At 41.2% G+C, this 18,277-nt stretch overlaps 1 protein-coding gene across 50 annotated transcripts in view; it reads right to left on the bottom strand.

Annotated features, from left to right (window-relative positions):
* Positions 1 to 18,277, bottom strand: part of LOC146820883 (uncharacterized) — a 1,936,624-nt gene that overhangs the window by 1,592,418 nt on the left and 325,929 nt on the right. For all 50 annotated transcript variants that reach the window (XM_085611721.1, XM_085611696.1, XM_085611722.1 and 47 more), the window contains 3 exons: positions 15,172 to 15,213; positions 6,168 to 6,209; positions 306 to 356 (listed from right to left, as the gene is read on the bottom strand). In XM_085611721.1, coding sequence (XP_085467847.1) covers positions 306 to 356; positions 6,168 to 6,209; positions 15,172 to 15,213 — 135 coding nt within the window. The remainder of the gene's footprint in view (positions 1 to 305; positions 357 to 6,167; positions 6,210 to 15,171; positions 15,214 to 18,277) is intronic.

The following is an 18,277-nucleotide window of genomic DNA, read 5'->3' as shown; positions in this document are numbered from 1 at the left end:
TGGCAAAATAATCAAAATTCTAGAGTGTGTTATTGTAGCTGAGAACAATTCACTTTGCACTTAGGTCTCACTTTGTTGCTAATATATATTGAACATTATTGAGGGTTTTAATAGATGTGTTTAATTATGTGTTGCTTTAGTAACTCACATGGGTGATTACTCTATTTTTAATCATATGACTATGTTAAAAATAAAGTATTCATTTATGGCAAGTTCCAAGGCCTTTTTTGCATTAAATCGCATACCTCAAAATATATGATGATTTACATATTTTTCAAACTATACTAGAAAATGTTTGAATTTACCTTTTGATGGTGTTGTCTTTTCAAGTTTTTCATGTCTGTCTTTGTGAATTACTAGAAATTAATAATAGGTAAAACAATGTATGTCAATGGAGCACAAAGCTTGACAATGTTAAAAAAAACATATTTTTTTCTTCTACACTTCTGTCAGTGTTGCAGGTAGACATACAATACTAATACACTGTACAACGTTTATGTGCATAAAAGTACACACCGTTCACATACAGAGATTACACAAAGGTGTATGTTCATATGCACAAGAATTTGTGACCACACAAGTGTTTACAAATACCTCTAAAGATCAAAGTAAAACTTACATATGGTACAACTACTCTGCTTTATATGCAAAATCCGGTCACGGATCACATTTGCCATATTGAAGAACTTTTGCATGCGCCGGTGTCATTAAATATGTGAAGGTTTCGCCAAGTGCACAGATTTGTCTTCAGTAAAATGACATCTAATGGATGTTTCGTGCCAATTGTCAGTGGAGTGGTCTATGCAATTAAGGTTACCAAACACAGAGCTGTAAATATATGGGTCTGCACAGAAGTTTGGAATGAATTTCCCAAACGTATTGAATGAGCCAAGAATTAGTGCTATCAAATGCATGAGAATGTATGCTTGTGAAGAAAAAAGTAAAATGAATAGGGCCTGATTCATAAGGATTTTGATATGAGTAAGTGTGACTTACTTTTATAGTATTCCCGGATTACTGCTAAGAGTACTACCAAAATAAGTCACACCTGCTTATTGCAAAACCTTTGTGAATTGGGAACATATGTTTTTAGGTCATCATACAATTCACATTCAAATGGCTAAACTCACTAAGGGCCTAATTATGAGTTTGGTGGTCCCCCTGTCGGCCCGTGACCGCTGCATCGAAAAGAGGACTGGCAAGCCTGTTGTGCCCCCACCTGCCGGATTATGAATGTAATTCAGGTCAGGAGGGCAGTGCTGCGGCGGTCTCACGGCGCTGGCCGTGTAAGGCTTATAGGAGTACCATAACAACTGACCGCAGCAGTGACAGGGCCTGCAGCACATTCCTGCAATGTGTGGCATGTACCATGCTGTGTATGACACACCATGTAGGAATGAGGGGGCAATTCCCTGCATGCACGCCTAGGCTCAGTTCCGCCTGGGGGGCCTGTTAGGGCCCCCTTTACTGCGTGTCCGCCTGCCTTTTCATGGCGGGCTCCCTGCCCTGGAAAAGGATGGTGGATAAGTAGGTCGTAATATGCTCAGCGGCGCCAACGAAAATATTGAGGCTGGTTGCAGACACAGAGCACGGCGGGATCCTTAATCCCTGCGGAGGCTGAGGTCTTGTGATGGTCCGACCACCACACTCCAGTACGCGGTCCTTAGGATCACCATATTTGTAATAAGGCCCTAAGAGTTTGCTGTAAGTAGGTGTAAATTACTCTTTTCTTGCTTAAAAAAAAATCTGAAATTCAAAAAGGGTCTGCTTCAAAAAGGTTTTGCTGTGACCTTTGCTAATAGAGCCTAATTTATCAAAGGTTTTACGTCGCCCTAGCACTAAGCAGGGGGGATGCAGAGTGACGCAAATCCTAGAATAAGATTTGCCATGCCATGCAAGGCCACCTTGCGTGGCCCTGCATGCCTTGGTAAATCTGGAGTAACTCAAGGCAGTGCAGGTCACTACCTTGCCTTACTCTGCCCCTGGGAGGTGGTCCATGGGTGGAGCATGGGTATTCCCATGCATGCACCCATGGATTTTGGTGCATTCCCAGATTTACCATGAGTGGTAGACCTGGGAATGCATCTAAATGTGATGCCTTCTCAGGGGAGGTGTAAGGAGAAATATCTTTATTTTGTCTTCCTCTCTTCCTTTTTCTATGTATTCTGCATTCTGCATGGTGATTTAAATGGGCTGTTACTGTCCAGTACCGAACACATGCACTTCTTTAATTTAAAAGGGAGAGTACCTGCACTTCCCAGAATTTATGCAATATATTTAATGGGAGAATACCAGCACTTCTCAGGAGCAAACAGTCCCTCTAAATAGTGAGTACCTACACTTCCATATTTCCATAGAACGCACTAATTCTGTAGCACACATAGAAAGAGGAAAAATCCTCAGAGGATTGTTTATGTACATGAAAGCGTCCCTTCCTGCACAAAACCAATCCTGTATGCAGCACAGCTAACTTACACCATGGTGCAAGGATGCTTGCTTTGGCGAGGCAGCCTAATGTGTGCCAGAGAGAGCAGGAATGCGCCATATCTTGATAGAGATGGCTAATTCCTGCCCTCTCCCCTTCACTCAGCTCAGCGCAACAAGGTGTCTTGCTCTATTGTGTTGCATTAAAAAGTGATAAATATGGCGCTTAGTATTCCAGGTCTATTCCTAAATTCAAGTCATGAGTACTACAAGAGTAATTTCTAAGAACAGTGGCCCTTGATAGAGGTTTAAATATAAACAAACAATAAATATAGACTGAAATCAATACTATATTGCTGCTGTCCAGCCGGACAGTAAGATTTAATGAATCAATTTACGGATCAAGAGAGACACAATAAAGTGGGACACAGTCCTGCATCCTACACATTAAAGTACACAAAAAGAACAAAAAGAACAAACATTCAGGCAGGGCACAAGGCTTGTTTGAATTGTGAAGGATTAAACAAGCAATAGGAAAGCACAACCGTTACACATGTGAATTTAGTTAAATTGTGTACACGGTGTCTAGCAAATCAACGACGTTTCGATTCCTTTTTGAGAATAATGGGATCATCATCAGGACAACATTAATGCATGCCTAAAGCATATACTGACACCGGATTGGTGGCGAGGAGGGCTGACCAGCGCTGTGTCTGGTGGAGGAAGGAGTGGATCATGATGGCCTCTGGCCACTTTGGGAAGGATGAAGGCGGCAATTTAATTAGTATGGAAGCCGATGAAGTGCGGACATAAGTTACAAATCGGAGTACCGTAGCAGGGTCAGTCAATGACCAATTTGCGAGGCGTGCTCTCCTGGGAAGTTAAACATTAGACACGCCTGTAGTAGGGTGGGGTAGGGAAGCTGGAGTCAGCGTGGCCGGCATCAGGCTCAGTGACCTGTGAAATGTGGATGCGAAGCAGTGCTCTACGGCAGGGGGTCCCAATGATGTGTGTGGACTGCACGGTGCTCAATGGCAGGAAATTCCCCTGGCGTTGTTCTGCATGTGGGTGTCTGTAGCATGCCCTATGATGAGGCATGTCACAATTTTGTGAGTGAGGGCCGTTTTTCCACATTGTATACTTGCCAGTGTTTCCTAGGAACACATATGTTTGTACACTTCTTCCTTTCCCTAATCCTCTGTGTGATATTCAGTGATTGAGCTGGGAGGCTGGAGTAGGGAGATATCCACTCTCCCTTATTATTGTGGACATTTTTTATTGTAATTGTAACCCCTCTCAAGACCACTAAATACTCTTTCCCTACTGTTGCTTAGATTGAAGTATGAATAATAAATGTAACCCTCTCAAGTCCTAATGTAATTCCTCCAAAGCCCAACACTTTCCCCAGTGTTGCTTATATTAGAGTGGGGAATAGTAAATCTAACCCCTCCAAAGTCCAACACTTTTGCTACTGTTTTTTCGATTGGAGTAGGAATAATTAATATAAGCTACTGTTTAGATTGGAGGAGAAATAGTAAATCTCGCCCCTCCAAAGACTAAGGGCCTTATTATTACTTTGGCTGTGTCGGAGCAGGGCGACCATGCCACTGCCCCACTCCCACAATGCCAAAGCCAAAATCGACCACCCGCATATTGCTCTGTCTGACCAATGCACCACCGCCGTGAGATCCCAGAGACCTGGCAGATACAGTGGTATAATGGTGGTCCAACTGCCCTGATAGGGTGGACCCCCACTGTGGGTTCAATGGAGCACAAAACTTATAATAAGGCCCCAACACTTTCCCTGATTTTTCTTATGTGGGAGTAGTAATTGAGAATCTAACCCCACCAAAGTTCAGAACTTTGCCTTATTGTTGGTTATGTTGGAGTTGGAATAGGAACTGTAACCCTTCGAAAACCCAACACTTTCCCTGCTGTTGCTCGCATTGGAGTGTGAGTAATGAATCTAACTCCTTCAAAGTTCAACACGTTCCCTATTGTTGCTTACATTATAGTGGGAATAGTAAATCTAACCCCTCCTAAATCCAACACTTTTCCTACTTTTGCTTAAATAAGAGTTAGATTAGGTAATCTAACTCCTTTGAAGTCCAGCACTTTTGCTAGTGTTGATTTTTTTTTTACTGCTGGTATTGTTTAATGTTTTGTATTTGATCTTTATTGTGCATATTGTTTAAAAAAAGATATTTCACTTCTTGTTGAAATATAACTTTTTAATATTAATGATATTATTTTCTTGAATTGTTGTATGTGTTATTGTCAGTATACGTTTGCTATGTCAAATTGGTAAGTTACTGTTGATATTAAAATTATTTTTCAGTATTTCATTTTTTTTTAAATATATTTGTATACATTCATTTATTTACATGTGAGTATTAATTGGAAATGTTTTGTACTTTATTTTTTATATATAAATATGGCCACACATATGTTTTGGTAATGCATTTTTTTTATTTTTACGCTATTATTAATATATTTAATTTAATGTAGTTCAAAAATTGTTATATTATTTTTTTTAAAGAATGTATGTGTACGGACTTGGTCTGGTCGGACTCCCATTTAATTCAAAGGGAGCCTGTGTATCCAATGTGAACACAGGCTTACATTGAAAAAAGGGGTGTGTGTGGAAAGCGTGCACCCTGTGGTGGGCACCCCATGGTGCCCGCTTCACTGTGCATGCATGGAAAGGGGGGACCCATGGGTACCACCATACAATCAACTTGGAGGGCCTTGGGTGAAGGGGGGCCTGCTTTAGCCCCCGAAGTCCGATTCTCACAGCCGTTTTTTCTCAGCAAAAGCAAGTTGGTACGGCTATCAGGATCGGCCATCCCACTTGCTCCTTCGGAAGCTGTCCCAATTGAGCTGCACAGATCGGCTCAGAACAAGTCTGACTGACTGATTCAGGTTCAGAACCGATTCGGTCAGCGCAGACGGGTTTCACGCATCGTACTTGGCCATCCGGAAAGAGGGACGATTCGTTCAGAAATGTAGGCTCCGAATCGGATTAGATTTTTCAGGTTCCCATTTGGAGCCCTTCCTAACAAGATCATAATCAGCCCCAAAGTGTTCCAGTTGAGCCATTAGGAATCATAGCCATGACAACTTATAGTCATGTTTTGCCTATCTACAATTTGCGCATGCATATGTGTGAAGCACTGTCTTCCACGTGCATCAGAGAATAGGAATTGAATCAGCGCAAATAGGAGTGCGCTTGTGAAAGGACTTTAAAGATGTACACCTTAGGTCCTCATTACAACTGTCCTGTAATTCCAGAGGCTGCAGGTAAGTATAGTTATTGGATGCATCAGGAATTACAAGTGCTGCAGGAACACTGCACTCCTTCACTTTTCTGCAGGTAAAGTCTGTTTAAATGTGAGTGGGAAACTGGCTCAGAATATGAGGAAAACATGCAGAAGTTGTTGCCGAAACGCTAAGTACCTCAGGTATTCTGTATTTCAGAAATTTCAATTTATAATTGGAAGAATTCCCTGCACCTTGGAATTACCTATTCTTGAAGAATCAGTAATTTACAGCTGCAGGAATTTCATCCACTATACTGACCCAATTGTACTTGGGCCCTACATGTGTTTCTTAGAAAGATAAATTAGCCTGAGATTTCTTCGTAGCAGGTTTTCTGGTCCTTAAGGAATTAGAGCCAACACATCTCAAAATAATTTAGCAATTTTATATTTTGTCAGACAATACCGCGGGGAATCAAAACTTACCTTTCGTCTTTTCTGGTTTCTCAAGTCGGTCTTTGTGAGTTTCTGCAAATGAAAAAATAAAGAAAACAATTTGTATTACACTGACATGTTTAATGAAAATTTTGAAATACACTTGTATTGCTTTCAAGGATCCCATTCACCCAAGCTAAAGTTACTGTTTTTTTATGCTTTCCTGAGAATAGTAGGTTATTTTTTTTAACATTTGATTAGTAATTGATAATTTAGTTGTGGGTTATTGGGATTGATCTGGTGGATTTTGGGAAGTTTTTAAATAATAAAGTATTGTTTTTTTTATTTTTGTTATTTAAATAAATGCTTATAATGGTGATTAATTCTGTAAGTAGATTAACTGATTAATTGTTATTTTAATTATTTGAGTGTATTTCATGATTTTTAATACATACTTATTTCGTATAGTTAAACAGAGTAGGCCTAATTCACAGAACTGACTTAAGACAAAATCCTAAACTTACTACCATTTTGGTATTCACAGAAGGCACTTACTCATTTTGGTATTCACAGAAGGCACTTACTCATTTCGGTATTCACAGGAGTTAGGAGTCCTAACTTTAGGACTCCTAAATGCCTTCTGTGAATACCGAAAGTCTTTAAATTAGGATTTTTCTCAGTTTAGTAGTAGTATAGTTCGGACCCCTAACTTTAGGACTCCTAAATGCCTTCTGTGAATACCGAAAGTCTTAAAATTAGGATTTTTCTCAATTTAGTAGTAGTAAAGTTAGGACTCCTAACTTTAGGACTCCTAAATGCCTTCTGTGAATACCGAAAGCCGTAAAATAAAGATTTTTCTCAGTTTAGTAGTAGTAAAGTTAGGAGTCCTAACTTTAGGACTCCTAAACTGAGAAAAATCCTAATTTTAAGACTTTCGGTATTCACAGAAGGCATTTAGGAGTCCTAAAGTTAGGACTCCTAACTTCTGTGAATACCAAAGTGAGTAAGTGTCTTCTGTGAATACCAAAATGAGTAAGTGCCTTCTGTGAATACGAAAATGGTAGTAAGTTTAGGATTTTGTCTTAAGTTAGTTCTGTGAATCGGGCCCGAAATGATGTGGAAGTCAAATTGTATTGGCTTTGTAGGAAAATGGGGAGGGAAGTTATTTAAATTATATTTATTTTTTGACAAGTTCTTTGTAAGGTGAGTTAGATAGCTCATTGGCAATGAATTATGAAAATGTTTATTTGTGTAAATTATTTTTTAATTAATTGTTACTTAATAAATTAATTTAATAATAACATTTATAAAATGTATTATATATTTATTTTGGTTTTAATTGTATGTGTTTCATTTAATTGATATCGTAATGTTATTATAGTTTTTTTTATAATTTATTGTAATTTCTTGGGTATGTGTTTTTTAATTTGTTAAATTGGTTTTGTTTTAAAATTGTTTTTACATTCAATGCCATTTTTTGTTCATACAATTTTTTTATTTTGAATGTTTAAAAAAAAATGTTGCTATTTATCTAAATGTTTGATTAGAAATAATTAGGATTTTGAAGGTATGTGTAGCCCTTTCCAAGTCCAGCACTTGCCATGTTTTTCCTTACGATGGTATGGCTATATTATACATGTAACCCATCTGAAGACCACTGAAGACTCTTTCCCTACTGTTGCTTAGATTGAAGTATGAATAGTAAATGTAACCTTGTCAAGTCCTAATCTAATCTTTCCAAAGTCCAACACTTTCCCCACTGTTGCTTATATTGGAGTCGGAATAGTAAATCTATTCCCTCCAAAGTCCAACACTTTTGCTACTGTTGTTTTGATTGGAGTGGGAATAGTTCATATAAACTACTGTTTAGATTGGAGGGGAAATAGTAAATCTTACACTTCCAAAGACTAAGTGACTTATTTTGACTTTGGCAGTGTAGGAGTGGGGCTGCCATGCCGCCGCCCCGCTCCCACATTGCCAAAGCCAAAATTGACCACCCGCCGGTTCAGACTTGAATACAGGTTGGGCGGTTGTGTTGCGGCGGTTCCACTCTGCTGCCTGTTTAAAAGCTTATAGGAGAGCCCTTACAGGCACTGCAATGGGAACATCGCAGCACAGTCCTGCACAGGAGGGAATGCACCATGTCGTGCAGTCCTTCCTGTGCATGAGCTGGGGGTGCTAAAATACAGGGGGGGGCACAACATGTGTGTTGTACTTAGATATGCTTGTTTAAGGTTCTGTACTGAACCCCATGTGTTGTCATGGTGTTGGGATGTGGGGAGTTCTAAGAAAGACAGTTGGTGCCTCTCTTCTGTCATGAAAGGAGCGGTGGCTCGTTGTTCCCACGAGAAAATACAGAAGACTAAGCTACTGTGTCCTATGGTGATAAATTGTGTTTGGGGACACAACACTATTTTTTTTTTGATGTGGGTATCCTCCACATAGTAAAGACAACAGATTTTGGCCGGGTAAAAATGCAAAATGTCACAAGTGTGGGAGAATTGGACATCTGGCAAAAGTATGTCAATCTAGTTTAAACAAAGCTGAAAAACTTAACTGTGTGGTTAAGGATGAACAGTTATGTGAAAGTGATTTAGTTCAAGATTTCCAAGAGATGATTGTTGCGGTCACGGATGAAGGTATTGTTTCTGGTGATCCGTCTGATTGTGTAGATCCCTATGTTGATGTGTTGGTAGGTGATGTTTGCTTAAAGTTATTGGTGGACTCTGGTGGCCGTATAACCATGATTACGTATGATTTGTTCAACAAATCTTGGAGGGACAGATCTCTTTTTTCCTCCAGATAGGGCACCCATCTCTTATGAGGGATGTAGAATAGATTTGGAGGGATTCATAGAGGATGTGTTGAAAATTAAGGGCCGCAAGATACAGGGTAAAATTGATGTGGCTGTTCGTGGTTTAAACATCCTTGGTTGGTACCATCAAGGCCTTTTTGGAATGGTGTTGAGACCAGGAACAAGTGAACAAGTTTTGGTTGTATAAGATATTCCCAATTCATTCTGTTTAGAACAGGAGTTTCCTAAAGTGTTTTCGGACTCCCTCGGAAAAATTGTGGGTTTTAAGCACAAGATCAAAGTAAAGAAAGATGCCGTACCTGTGAAGCATAAGGTTGGGTCTGTGCCATTTAGCCTTAGGGAAGATCTCAAGACGGAATTGGACAGATTGGAAAATTCTGGGATCATCGAGCCTGTGGAGTCTAGTTTGTGGTTAAGTCCATTGGTTGTCGCACGAAAACAGAATAGGGAGATACGCTTGTGCATCGATCTGAGAAGTCTTAACAAAGAGATTTGGGTAGATTCCCATCCCCTTCCTAAAATTGGTGACCTGTTAGAAGAATTGAGGGATGCACAATGGTTTTCTAAGATTGATTTGGCCTCCGCGTACCATCAAATCATGTTGGATGATGAGTCACGTCACTATACAGCTTTCAACTCTACTTTTGGTTCTTTTCAATTCTGCAGGATGCCGTTTGGTCTTGCATATGCGGCTTGCGTGTTCCAAAGGGTGATGCAGTCAGTACTCCAAGATGTGAAGGGTGTTGTCATATTTCAAGATGACGTGCTAATTTTTTCTAAACATTTAGATGAGCATGATAAGACTTTGAGGACTGTGCTTGGTACTTCTGATAAAAAGGTATTGTTATAAAAAAAAAATAATGTGAGTTGTGGAAGAGAGAGATAGAATTTCTGGGACATCTTGTTTCGGCTGATGGTGTAAGTCCTAGGCCTGGTTTGGTAAGAGCAGTGGTCGAGTGTCACCAAGGATGACATACATTCCTTTTTGGGGTTGTGTAAGTTTCACTCACGTTTCATTCCTGATTATGCTAGCAAAATTAAGGTCCTTGCTAATATGTTAAGGCCGAACGTCACTTTTGTGTGGGATGTTAACTGTGACGGAAACTTTTGAGTTGGTCAAGTCGGAAATGGTCAATGCCAAAACGCTTAGAACTTATGAACCGGCTGTTCCTTGCACTATTACAGTTGATGCTAGCAATTATGGTTTAGGTGCAGTTCTTACACAATCTTCAGGTGTGAGTGAAGTTACTATCAGCTATGCTTCTAGACTACTGCAAGATCCAGAACTTAACTACTCTGTGATTGAAAAGGAGCTTTTGGCGTGTTATTGGGCATGTGAAAAATTCAGAACTTGCATTTAGGGTAGGAAATTTGTCATCCAAACAGATAATAAACCCCTTGTATACATTCTGGGAGGAGAACGTCTTAAATATGCCACACCTCGTTTTGCACGTTTGGCGACCAAACTTTTACAGTATGATTTTGTGGTAAAGCATATCCCTGGAAAGTAAAATGTCAGAGCTGATATGCTATCTAGACTTCCTTTAAGTGAAGATGATGCTATGGATGCAGATGAGGACAAGGAGGACTGTTTTATTGCTTTTGTTGATGCAGTTGAAAACATAGCTTGCAGTGAGGTTGAATGGAAAGAGGTGGTGAGTGAAGATTTAATTCTTGCTAGAGTAAAAGAATGTATTGTGAGAGGTTGGCCTGGAGAGAGGTGTGTCCCCCTGAAATTCAGCCATTTTGGAAAGTTGCTGAGGAGCTGTCCATCAAAGACGGCGTCATCATGAGGGATGGTAGGTGTATTCCACCTATGAAAGTACGTATCAAGTTGGTTGATTGTGCACATGATGGCCATCTTGGGGCAACGATGACAAAAAGACGTGTCAGACTGCACTATTGGTGTTGTCTGATGTGGGGCAGAAAAAGGTTTAAAAGTTGTCACACCTCCTCTTCAGCCCATCTCTTTTCCTGTAAAGCATGGCTTAAGGTGGGGATTGATTTGGTGGGTCTGTTCAATTTTCTTCCCTACAACTTACGCTTTGTGTTTGTGTTAATGGACTTTCACAGCAAGTGGCCTGAAGTCAAGTTTTGTGCTTCTCCCACAGAAAGCAATGCTATTCTTTTCCTTAAGAGATCTTTATGAGAGAAGGGATTCCAGAGGCTCTTGTTTCCGATAATGGGGTGCAGTTTGTTAATCAGGAAATGAGTGTGTTTTTGAATGAATCTGGCGTGAAACATTTAAGACGTTCAGTTGGACATCCGCAAACCAACAGTCTGGTTGAGAGAATGAACAGGGTTGTGGTGCAATGCATTAGGTGGGCAAAACATAATTGTTTTGATGTGGAGGGTGCTGTCAGATCCATGTTGTGGTTTTACCGCACAACGCCACATTCTCTCACAAAAGTTGCACCCTTTGTTTCACTCAAAGATAGAGTACCCACTTCTGCTCTTTATCCAGCTTGGCTTTTAAGAACTGTTTTTAACAAAGTTTTGTGTTGGGTGGATCATGCCGCTTTGGAATCTCGTGTTGAAGTTGCGCCGAAGAAGATGTCTGACAGGTATAATCAAAAGAAGTCAGCCAAGACAGTCAATTTGTGTCCTGGGGACATGGTTCATGTGAGAAACACTAATTTTGTCAAAAAAGGAGGTATGAACCTGTCTGTGTCGAGAAAGTTTGTGGTGGTGCCATTATGGTACGTGGTGGGCATTAGTGGAATTTGGTAAAAGTTTTGAAAGTTCAGCCTGTTGTTCATAATTGTAATGGCACCAGGGGTGATGTTGTTTTGCCTTCTGGAAGAACTAATGTTTCTGCAGGTAATTCTCCTTCTGGACCAACTAATGTACCTTCAGGTAATGCTTCTGAAACCATTGTGACCATTTTTATTTATTTTGGAACTTGAACAATCGTGGCCACCCATGACAACACGCCGCTCACTACATCGGCAACATCACAGCCGCTTATGTCCTAGAGACACGGCTATAAACGATCCACGAGAATACCACACACAGAAGTGGCAAGATTTTCTTACATCTCCTTTAGAGAATCCAGCAGTTATCAATAAACCACTGACTAGATCAAAATAACCATCACGGCTGAGGAAAACCTTAAACTCCTCCTTTATTATTATTTATTATTTATTTATTAGTTTTGATTATCTGTTCGACACTAACGCTCTTTGAGCACTACATGTATCCCTTTGTTCTATACCTCCATTATGGTCGACACGATTAGCCAAACACAGCGGCCATTTTGAGAACAGCTTCCCCGCTCTAGTTTTCCAGCCACAATGACAGGGCGGAATCGGAAGCATAAAAGTTGGCTCACGCATCAAGACATGCTAAGATGTGGTCTGGGGGGGAACCAACTAGGTGACATACCGTGAGGAGATCTCCCACCAAGTAAGTCCTTTTACCACAGGCTAATGGACAAACCGGGAACACAGCAGTCCCGATCACTGGAGCCACTACTTAGCAGACTATGGCTCTATAGAGTAGGAGGCCACTAACGAGGCTTTCTTCTCTGTTTCTCTTTCCTTTCCAAATTTAGGATTACGAGAACCCTCATCCACCCCATAGTCCATGGGGGACGATTTTGCAACCTTATAAGTATGTAAAAACGATCTCTATACCTGTGAGAGGTGTGTAATGTGTGTTTTAAGTCACGTGGTGTATGTCTTCTATGTTTTTATTTTCAAAGGTCACGCACTAGCGGCACTTGGACAATCAGCATGTTTCTCATCCTTAACAGGCACGGAAATACACCGAGTATTGCTAGAAATCACGCACCATAGAGGAGCATTTTTGTGTGTGAAGACGCCATTACTACTGTTTTAACCCACCAACTATTGGGGGGCTTCTGTTCCCCTAACAATGTTTTTCTTTGCCACACAGGTACTACTTGACAATGCTTGATCATATGTATGTATTAACGCATGCTTACTAGTTGCAGCGTAATTTCATTTCTTTCTAGAATTGCCTATTTTAGACCAACTAGGAGTGGCGTATAAAGGGCTGGTCCCTGTGTAGTCCTGGCGAAGAGCTCTGGGGAATGCTCGAAACATGTTGACATATACTAGGGATTCCTAACCCATTGTAGCTAGTTTTCCCTGTATCCTACCCCTTTTTTAGACATACCAAGCTAGGAGCAAGAATAAATGTATTTGGCCCACAAGCAAGGTATTTTTAACTCACTTCTGTCCACTCCACTACACTGTTGCACTACACATAGTCTTCACTAAAGTGCTCCTACGTAATACCACAAGTCACAGCACGCCTCAGTTTGTAGAGAACTGAGATGGCCCCTATGATGAAGCATGTCACCAAGGGGAAACCCTGGTGAGTGAGGGGACTCTAGGAAAGAAATGTTTCTTTCCTGTTGATTTTCTAACTCATATTGAGTGAAAATCTCTTCCTTCTTTGGCTTAGGCCAACATCTCGGGTTTTCAGGTCTCCTGTTTAAGGTTCTATACAGAACCCTATGTGTTGTCATGGTGTTGGGATGTGGGGAGTTCTAAGAACGACATTTGGTGCCTCTCTTCTGTCATGAGAGAAGCAGTGGCTCGTTGTTCACACAAATAAATATAGAAGACTAAGCTACTGTGTCCTATGGTGATAAATTGTGTTTGTGAACACAACAATGTGCCCCCCTGCATGCACCCAATGCGCAGAGTCGAGGCCCTCTAAGTTGCCTCACCGCCATCCTTTCCATGGTGGTGCAGAGGCACCACCAGCATATTGCCCTGTCTGACCAATGCACCATCGCCACAAGATCCAAGATCCCAAGCAGACGCAATGATATAATGGCGGTCCAACTACCAATGTCCTGTCAGGGCAGGCAGACCGCCAGTCTGGTGGTCCGCTGACCCCCACTGCAGGTTCAATGGACCGCAATACTTATAATAAGGCCCTAACACTTTCTCTGATTTCTCTTATGTGGGAGTAGTAATAGAGAATCTAACCCCACCAAAGTTCAGCACTTTGCTTGATTTTGCTTATGATGGATTTGGACTAGTAACTGGAACCCCCCAAAAACTCAACAATTTCCCTACTGTTGCTTGCATTGGAGTGTAAGTAATTAATCTAACACCTACAAAGTCCAACACGCTTCCTACCTTTGCTTAAATAAGAGTTAGATTAGTTAATCTGACTTTGAAGCCCAACACTTTTGCTAGTGTGGATTATTTTTTGACTGCTTGTATTGTTTATTATTTTGTATTTTATCTTTATTGTTCATATTATTTTTAAAAAAATATGCCACTTTTCATCACAGCCTGATAAAATTATATGATTTTTATTATCATAGATTTTCTAGTTTATTATTTTAAATACATTACTTATCATTCTCAATGTGTTAAAATGTAGATATAATCATCTTTTTGATGATATTCTCTACCACAATATGTTTGACACAATACTTTTGCAGTCTACATACACAGGATGTAAACTCCATATTTGTGTACATTATATTTTTGACACAATAGTCCGGTGTCATAATATTGGTGCTCACCATATTCTGTCATACAACTGGCAGGAGGCATGAAAAGGTGCTTTAAAAGACCACCCATGTGCTAGGGCAGTATGTAGCCATGTGTTTATTATGTGTTCCATTTACGATAATTGGAATCAGAGCCATGGGAAGTCATGTTTTGCCTATCTCCAATTTGCACATGCTTATATGTGAAGCACGGTTTTACATATGCATCACAGAATAGGAATAGCATCATCGCAAATACGAGTGCAACTAGTGAAGGACTCCATAGATGCACATCTTAGGTCCTCATTACAACTGTCCTGTAATTCCAGAGGCTGCAGGTAAGTATAGTTATCGGATGCATCAGGAATTACAAGTGCTGCAGGAACACTGCCCTCCTTCACTTTTCAGCAGGTAAAGTCTGTTTAAATGTGAGTGGGAAACTGGCCGAGAATATGAGGAAAACATGCCAATTGCCTCAGGTATTCCACATTTCAGAAATTGCAATTTATAATTGAAACAATTCCCTGCACCTTGGAATTATCTATTGTTGAAAAATCAGTAATTTCCAGCTGCAGGAATTTCAGCCACTATACCGCCCCAATCGTACTTGGGCCCTATATGTGTTTCTTAGAAAGATAAATTAGCCTGAGATTTCTTCATAGCAGGTTTTCTGGTCCTTAAGGAATTAAAGCCAGCACATCTCAAAATAATGTAGCAATATTATATTTTTTCGGACAATACAGTGCGGAATCAAAACTTACCTTTCGTCTTTTCAGGTTTCGCAAGTCGGTCTTTGTGAGTTACTAAAAATTAAAAAAAAAAAGAAACAATGTTTATTACACTAACATATTTTATGAAAATGTGGAAAGTTGCTTGTATTGCTTCCAAGGATCCCATTAACACATTCTAAAGTTACTGTTTTTTTTTGCTTTTATGAGAGTGGTAGGTTGGTACCGAGTGACCGATTCACAAAGTGTTTGCAATGAGTAGGTGGAATTTACTCTTGTAGCACTCTCAGCATATTGCAGGGAATTAGGCTCACACCAGAAGTAACGCAACAGTAGCTTTTCCCTCAGAGCAAAACCTTTTTGATTCAGGTCCAGGAAGGCAAGTATTTCCAAAGACCAGATTCATAAACCTTTTCTGTGCGTAAAGCAGACATATATGTAAAAAAGTTGTTTCATAAAGACAGTATTGACATACATTTGCAAGCAAGATATCACTTATTAGAATGGAAGTTCGGCCAAGCATGCACATTTTTTCCTCAATCATAATTCTACCTCTCTCTTCTCTCTTACTCTTCCACACACACCATGCATCCGCAGAAGGAGAACAGGAGGGCTAACTTTCTCATACCTGGCGCCCAGAACATGGAACGTCCTCCCGATACACCTAAGGGCCTTCTCCTTGCTTCTAGAATTCTGTAGGAAGCTGAAGACCTGGCTCTTCAACTAAGACCTTGCAGACGACCTACACACCTGCTCCAGTGACTGGATACCCATTGAGGGATTAGTTGCGCTTTATAAACCCTTACATCATAAAAAGTGACAGCAAATAGGTGTTGCCTAGTGTCTGTTAAGTAGCCCATTCCACTACAGTAAACAAAAATGGGTTCAGACTACAAACAACTGCAGAAACTACTATAAATGCAGGCAGAAGGTGAAGACCATTTTACATGAAATATGGCTACTTCCGGAGCAAATTAAAAAAGGATCAGGACCCCGTCTAGCAGGTACCAGAGCCAAGTCAATAAATCCTGTTGTCTTTTTACACCTAGTGAGTCTTGGGAATCCACCTAGCAGACAGACCACAGGAGCACACTCAATAGATCCATGCATTACACTATTAATACAGGATGCTTCCTCCCTACAATGTTTCGTTAATAATTAACATGACCACACCATATGTAACATTTTCCAGCACCTTTACTCTCTCTTCTTGAACATTTTTTGTTTCCGCATATCACATATTTGTGGGTACTTTTGCCCAGTGTGCTCTCTGCACTTGCGACCCTCTCCACCAGATTGTGATGGTCTTCTCTCATTAGCCCCTGTTCTGTCACCTCTGTACTGCTTCTCGCTGCAATAGCAATAGCCTGCAGAATAATGTTTACAGTTACTGCCGGACATTCCTGCCTATCCTCACTTGCGCTCCCCTCCTCTACTACAACAGGCAGCTGGCATGTTATTAGGCCATCTCATGTGTCTCACATCAGCTCGGTTGTCGGTTGTCTCTTCTTGCTTTTTCACTTTGCGTACCATTAGGAAAGTCTCTCGTTTTTTTTCTCCCTCTGCACTTAAGCTGATTGTAATGGCCATGGTCTTATCTAAGATCGATTATGGGAACATCGTTTATAATGGTGCCCCTGGCTATGCACTCCAGCGCCTTCAGATGGTGCAGAACCAGGCAGCCCGCCTGGTTCATGGACTATCTAAATTTCATCACGCGTCTCCTCTTCTTATTGCCCTTCATTGGCTCCCTATTAAGCAACGGGCCCTCTTCAAGCTCGGTTGCCTCACTTTTCAAGCCCGGATGGGCACGGCCCCTGCTTTCATAAACTCTGTCATCACCAACTACTGTCCTTCCAGAGTCCTGCGCTCATCTGTCAAATCTCAACTAGTCATCCCCCGTTTTTAGAAACAAAGATCAGGGGGCCAGAAATTTGCGGTGCTTGCACCCACGTTCTGGAATACCCTTCCTCTCCATATCAGACTTTCCCCCTCCTATATGGAGTTCCGTAAGGTCCTTAAGACCTTTCTGTTTAAGCAGGCCTTCAATTCATAGTTCTCTTCGCTTTTCTGCCTAGGGACCCCTCTAGCGCCATGAAACTGCTTTGTGAAAGTGCGCTTTACAAGTCTTTAAAAATTCAAAAAATTCAAATTCAAATTTATTCTTGGTATTTTTCCCCATTCTGCTATTGACCCCTAGTGCTTAAATGTCCCAACAGAGTGGGCTTACAGTCCGCATTTATGGTGTATGATAGCTGCACGTAGCGCTATTTAGGAGCAACAAGAGTGTTTTACGTAATATAGATACTTCCAATGCCCCCATATCAAGTTCAGAGTTGGCAGTACAAGTTCCTCTGGCTTCCGTGTTTTTTCACTGTGGGCCGCACGCAGTTGGCACTACAGTCTATCCATGTGCAAACGCTTTCGACTAGAGCAGCTGCCGTTCTGGCTTCCCTGTGTCAGATATGCTGCAGTTATAGTTGCACTGCATCCAAGTAACTCGCTTGGTTGGAAGTGTCCATCCTCGTCTGTATAGGCCAACAGTGCAACAGGTAGTCAGTAGATGTAAGCAGGAATTTATGTGTGTTTGGAGCTTCAGGAATATTCCATACAGGGCATGTTCAGTCTCTTTCTTGGAAGCCCTGTGTCTATGCCTGAAATGTTTCCTAGAACAGTGGGTTCTGTGTACAACAATGGGGCCTACTAGTTCAGTCGTCTCTGTAGTGATGCTCTCACCCAGTACTGATTTAGGATATTTTTTCCTACTCAAGTACCATTGACACTTAGGGGGCGATTACATTGTCTCGAAAACGTGCCCGACAAACCTCCGGCAGGCTGGCCCGGCTGCCTGATTAGGATTTGACTGAACACTGTACGGTTGCATTCCGACATTTCCCTATGGAATCAAGTGTTACGGCCGTAAACCGGCCGTATTCCATGCTCCTATAGGGAAATGGGAGGTGGTGTTAATCCCTGCACCCCGTGGCAGGCACCTCAAGGTGAAGGGATTAACAGGGGGGCCGGCCCCCAACTGGAGGCCTCAAGGGACAGGGGGCCCTGCTAGGGGCCCCTAAACACACTTTCTGACAGGGTTTCCATGTTGGAAAGGACAACATGAAAACCCTGCCAGAAACCGTGC

The sequence above is a fragment of the Triturus cristatus genome, chromosome 6, assembly GCF_964204655.1.
Source record: "Triturus cristatus chromosome 6, aTriCri1.1, whole genome shotgun sequence".
Taxonomy (NCBI): Eukaryota; Metazoa; Chordata; class Amphibia; order Caudata; family Salamandridae; genus Triturus; species Triturus cristatus.
The sequence above is the reverse complement of the archived record's forward strand: the minus strand, read 5'-3'. Positions and strand labels throughout refer to the sequence as shown.